Genomic DNA, 6,000 nt, shown 5'->3' on the forward strand with positions numbered 1-6,000 from the left:
GAGGAATATGTGGCGTCCACGGAATGCGGCGGCTCTGTTTTTCCAGGTTTGGAAAGCGACGGGAGGGAGAAGAATGAATCACGTCAGGCTTTGTTGGGGAGCAGATATCGAACCCCTGCGAGCTGGGCCTGAGCCTCGCAAGGTGCTGCCTGCCCTTCCCGGCCTCCAGCAGCGCCAAATGCCAACGAGGATCCAAAATCAATGCAAAGGGATGAAAAGGAGCCTTAGGAGTGACAGTGGGATTTCAAGGAGCACTTGGCAGAGGCTGAACTCCTAACCCTGGACCATTATCTCAGCCACGCCTCGTGCAGATATGTGCTTCAGGAGCAAAAAAAACCCAAGTTTTCAGCTTGTACCTAAAAGGGCAGAGACAACGCGCTCACCTCCAGCAGGGATGGGCAGAGATGTGGGAAAGATCAGCCCAGAAAAGCATAAAAACTGGGAAAACCAATAATGCTGCGGGAAGATTGCTGCTGGCTTCAAGAGATCTAAACAGAGATTTAAAAACCCCCAAAACAACAACAATTTTTTTTTTAAATACCCCAAAACCCCACAACGCTCCTCAAAAAACCCCCACAAAACAACATTAAAAACCCCACTCTGGAAAGGTCTCCCCCAACTCTAATAAAGCCTTTCCCCACCTGCCTTAATTACAATAATATTTCAAATTTGTCCCTTGTTGTTACAGTGAACTTGGCTTTTAATTAAGCTGATTACACGGAGCTGAGCTAATTAGCGTGCAGTGATTAAATTTCCCTCTATAAAGGCAGAAATCCACAACCACGTAATCAGATTAATTCGCCCGCATCTATTTTTTTATGTGCGTTGATATTGAATATTGATAGAGGCAGATTGGCCCACGAATTAAAGCGAAAATTCCTGGATCCTGGAGGATCCTGAATTAACCCAAATCCCCCCGAATTTTTTAGGAAAATACCGATATTCCAAATGCAGACTTTTCACTGTCCCATGCACGATGGGGATGGTGCAGTTTATCTGCTTAATTTTGATTCCTGTTTATTAATTCCTAATAATTTGGGTTCATTTTGGTAAATTTCCCTAAACTTTATGACTTTTAAATTTCTTTTTCAAGCGGGGAAAAGCCCACGGGAAGTTCCGGCGCTCTCCCCCGCCCGCGGAGGTGCCGCAGGGATGCGGGGCTCGGAAAATTCCCGGGATGGAGGAGGAGGAAAAAGGAGCGGCGGGTTCCATCCCGGCAGCCTCACGCCTGGAATCCGAGGGAGAGGCAAAGAGCTGTCAAACAGCGCCTTTCGCCTTCTCCTTGAGAGGGGAAAAAAATGGAATAATCCTAATAATAAAAAGATAAAAGTAAAAAGCACGGCCGGTTTTCCTCCTTCTGCCTTTCAATATCCGCAACTGAAATATTTCCCAGCAGGGAAATTGGCACGCAGGACTCCGCAAAGGTGAAAAAGCCCTAAAAAGTCGGTTTTGAGTCGGGGATTATTGCCCGAGGGTTTGTAGGGCCGGGCCGGGGCTGCGCGGCCCCTCCGCGCTCGCGGAGGCCACAGACTCCTCATTAATTAAGTTTAATTACACCGCATGCTCGTTTATTTGCTGCTCATACAATCGTGAAGCCCATGTACAAATAACATACAGGTTTTATTTCGGGATTTTTTTTTTCTTTAGGGACAAAACGTACACAAAAAAAAAAAAAAAAAAAGCGAAACCCCCCCCCCCCAAAAAAAAACCCCAAACCCACATAATCACAATTTTATACAGTGCAGAAAGAATTAAAATAGGTGTCACCGAACTGTACAATGTCGGGGAGGGGGGGGGGAAATAGAGAGGGGAAGGAGGGGAATAATCCTTCATTATATATATATTTCTATAAAAGCATATGGAGGATTGTCTTTACACAGAGACCACGGTCGCTTTCAAATTTACAAAGGTTAACTAAAAAAACCCAAAATCTATATGGCAAATATTGCCAACAGAGATTCCCCGATTTAATACTGATCAACTGAGACTATTCGTGTCTCGATTATTAGCAACAACAACAACAAAAAGAAATGTAGAATAAATAACAGGATGAGCATGGCTGTCTCTTTCCAAAGTGCCTTGTTCTCTCTGCATAGGGTCTGATCCTGCAGTCTTTATGCAGGCAAAAAAAACCCCAAAATTAATAGTTCCAAAAAAATCCCTCTGAGAGATTTTTTTTGCCCGCTGGGTGTTTGCCGGCAAAAAAAAAAAAAAAAAAATTAAAAAAAAAGGAAAGAAAGAAAAAAAAAAAAGAAAAGGAAAAAAAATTTTAAAAAGTATTTTTCCGGGCTCGAAGTGAGACGGGACCGAGGGGATTTGAGTTCGGGGTCTTTTCCAGCCCCCTCAGCCCGATCCGGCTCTGCTCCTCCCAGCCAAGCCGGTGGCATCGCTCACCACCAATTCCCAAACTGAGTTTATAATTTCATTTTTTTTTAAAGAAGCATCGAAACCTCATTTGGCAAAGCCTCACCCCAAACTCGCAGTCGGGGCTTTCGGGACGGACGGGGGGGCTGCTTTTGCTTTCTTCTCAAGCCCTCCCCGAGCAGAAGAAGGCAGAGACGCTGCGGGCTCGCACCCGCGGCCGATGCTCATTCCCGGGGCCGCACTCCGCGCTCCCGCCGCTTCCCGGGGCTCCAGTCTGTTCCTGCTGCCCAAAGCCAGGCTGGGACACCCCCCTGCCACCGAGAGGGTCCTGGGGGATGCTCAGCGGCCGCCTCAGGCCCGGCCGGCCCCAGGAGGGGGTTTTTCCGCCCCGGCTCACATAACGCACGGCTTGATGTCCTGGTATGTCACTTGTTGGTGGTAATAGGAGCCGCTGCCCGCTGAATGCATGGAGGAGGAGGCCATGGCGTTGAAAGAGAAGACGAATTCCTTTCTGTCGCACATGCTCGGAGACTGCGAGTGATACCGCGGGATGCCTGCGGGACGGGGGGAGAGATGGTCAGCAGCGCAAAGAGGTTTAGGAGGGCAGAGTGAGCGCGGGGGAGGGAGAAAAAGGCTGGATGGCGTTGAAAAAAAAATCCCAACAAGCCGGCCCGTCCGCACGCCCCGGTGCGAGTGCAGAACTGGGGCTATTTTGGCACACGCGGGCACTGCGGGGGCTCCGCGGGCGCGGGCAGGTGCGGCAGCGAAACCCCCGCGGCCCCGCGACGGAGCTTCCCTGCCCGGCACAAGGGGACTGCGAGGAGAAGGGATTTGGGTTGGGTTTAGGGATTTTTTTTTTTTTTCCCCCCAATATTTAGATTTTATTTCCGCCCCGGCTGCTTTTCCCATCGCCTCCGCCCGTGCGGAAAATCCGCCGGGTGCGGAGCGGGGCAGCCCCGTTCGTGCCGGGAGCGGCGGTGGGGACCGGGGAGGAGGCCGGGGGCCAGAGGCCGCCGGGAGCGGGGCTGTTCCTGCCGCTCCTTCCGCCACCTCGGGATGGAAAAGCACCTCGGGAATTCGGGGTGCGCTGGGGATGGGGTGCCCTGCCCGGGAGGGCTCCCCGCCGCTCGTTTGGGTGATAATCAGAGCCTTTCGGTGAAGGCCGCGCATGGGCCCGGAGGCTCCTCGGGGTGGATTCCCAGCTCCGTTTTCCAGAGGCCCTGGATGCGCTGAGCTCCGGGCACTGCCTCGGGGCCGGAGGGTGCCCGTGGCGGGTGCTGCCCCTGCCCGGCCGGGCTTGGGGCTCTGCAGCTCCAACCCGGCCCGGCCCAGCTGATGCTTTTCCCCCTCTTCACTTTGTGGTTTTGACCCATTTGTTCTCCGCTTCACACCCGCTCCTGTCAGGCGCATCCCGCTCCCCCGAAGGCCCGGGGTGATGTGCAGGGACCCCCAAATCTGCCCCATCACCTGCCCATGGCTCCGGGGCTCCCCCGTGTCCCGAGAGTCCCACACCCACCGCACCCCGAGGGGAATTTGGGCAGCAAAGCGAAACCCAGCGCTGGGCTCGTCTCTCCCGAGGCCTCTTCCCGGCCAAACACCATCTCCATTCCAAGGTTCGGGGCAAATGCAGCCCCGACAGCTCCAGGGACCGAACTGCAGCTGTGGGGCGCGGGGGGATTTGGGGGATCCGGGCCGCCGGCTTTGGCGGGGGCGACAGATGGAGGGAGGTGATGGGCCTAGAAAACACGGCCCTGAGATGTGTGAAAAACACAGCTGATGGCGGGGAAGGGGATGGGGTGGGACGGGCTGGGTTGGCACGGGTGGTGGGCCACCCGATGGGGAATTTCCCCCTTTTGTCCCTCCGGAATCCTCCAACTCCCAATGGAGGTGGAAGAGCCCAAGGGTGCATTCCCGGCCTCTCCTTCCCGCAGCTCCCGCTGCCTGAGCCCACCGGCCTTAGGTCCGGGGCGGCCCTGGAGGTGAAGCAGCCACCGGGAAGAGCGGAGCTCCGGCCCGGGGGAGCGGAGCCCCGGCCCGGCCGTTCCCAGCCCCGCAGCGGGGAGAGCCCCGACGGGCCCGGCTGCTCCCAGGAAAGGAGGGAGGAGCGAGGACAAGGTAGCTTCCCCTCGGGAATAGCATTAAAACCGCCCACGGAGCGGGATCCCGGCTGGCAGCGGCACTGCCGGGATCCACGAGGGGCCGGCAGCCCCCGGCGACCCCCGTGGCCACGGTCGCGGATTCGCCCCACGCGTGGCCGCGCCTTACCTTGGAGGTCGGCGGTGTTGTGGCTGTTCTGGTGCAGGTAGGGCTGGTCGAGGGAGTGCGTGGAGAGGCTGGAGGACAGCGGGTTGGCCGTGGGGTTGCAGGGCGACAGGGGCTGCTGCTTGATGTAGGACGCGCCGGTGTTGAGGGCCGCCGAGGCGCTGGGCGCCCACGCCGAGGCCGAGCTGGAGTAAACCGAGTGCGGCTCCATCACGCCGCCGGCGGGGAGCAACGGGGATGCGGGCACGGAGCTGTCGTGGTGCGGGTATTCCCCGGCCGAGGAGCCGGTGCAGCCGCCCATGTAGGTGTGCCCACCGTTGGCGGGCAGGTGGGGCACGGAGTGTCCCGCCAGGCCCATCCCCTCCACGTTGCTGGACAAATGCCCGTTCATCATCCCCAAGCCCCCTTCGAGGGAGAGGCTGTTGGGGGGGCAGGAGAGCCCGCCGGCCGAGCCCTGGAAGCCGTAGCTGTCGGGGAGGTGGTTGAAGCTGAGCCCGTTCATCATGCTGTACATGGGCTTCAGCGCCTGGCATTTCCTCCGGAACCCGCGGGGCCGGCGGCGGAACGAGCCCTCCTCGAACATGAACTCGCTGGCCGGGTCGATGGTCCAGTAGTGGCCCTTGCCCGGGCGTCCCAAGCCCTTGGGCAGCTTGATGAAGCACTCGTTGAGCGAGAGATTGTGGCGCACCGAGTTTTTCCAGCCCTGGTAGGAGCCTCGGAAGAAAGGGAAGCGGCTCTGCAAGAACTGGTAGATCTCGCTGAGGGTCAGGCGTTTGGAGGGAGAGCTCTGGATAGCCATGACGATGAGGGCGATGTAGGAATAAGGCGGTTTCTCCGGCCGCCGGATCCCCGCGTTCGTCTTCTTCGCCTTGGGGCCGCCGCTGCCCGGGGCCCCGCCGCTGCCCGGGGCGCTGCCGGCCGCGCCGCCGGTCCCCGCGGAGGCGGCGTCCATGGCCGAGCTCTGCGGCTGCTTCTCAGCCACGGAGGACATGGGGCCGTAGCTGCTCTGCACCGGAGGAGGAGGGGGCTGAGAGGACAGAGCCTGCTGCGCTTCTGCAGTCATCTACGGCCAGGTCCGCGGCGGCCAGCCCCAGCCCCGGCCCTCCTCCGCCGCCCCCCCAGCGCCCCCCCAAAAGTCCACGCTGCTGGGGGCTCGCCGCCACTCACCCACCACCCTCCCTCCGGCGTCCTCCCGGCCCCCCGGCGGGGTTGCTTTCCACCGGGAGACTTCACCCCTCCGCGGATAAACAAATGGAAGCGACGACCCCCCCCCCCCACCCCCCCCTTTCCCTCCTCCTCCTCCCACTTTATCCCTAAATCCGAGCGCGGCTGCAGAAGGCGAGCGAGAGGCGGAGGGTCGGGGGGGGGCCGCAG

General features: G+C 58.4%; 1 protein-coding gene across 1 annotated transcript; it reads right to left on the reverse strand.

Moving 5' to 3' along the window:
* Nucleotides 1-2,757: 2,757 nt before the first annotated feature.
* Nucleotides 2,758-5,689, reverse strand: FOXF1 (forkhead box F1; the record flags this gene model as incomplete). The annotated part of the gene is made up of 2 exons (XM_082290326.1): nt 2,758-2,918; nt 4,630-5,689. 2 exons carry the CDS (start codon nt 5,687-5,689, stop codon nt 2,758-2,760), a joined length of 1,221 nt encoding a protein of 406 aa, XP_082146452.1.
* Nucleotides 5,690-6,000: the final 311 nt, after the last annotated feature.

Source organism: Coloeus monedula (assembly GCF_965178545.1).
Source record: "Coloeus monedula genome assembly, chromosome: 13".
Taxonomy (NCBI): Eukaryota; Metazoa; Chordata; class Aves; order Passeriformes; family Corvidae; genus Coloeus; species Coloeus monedula.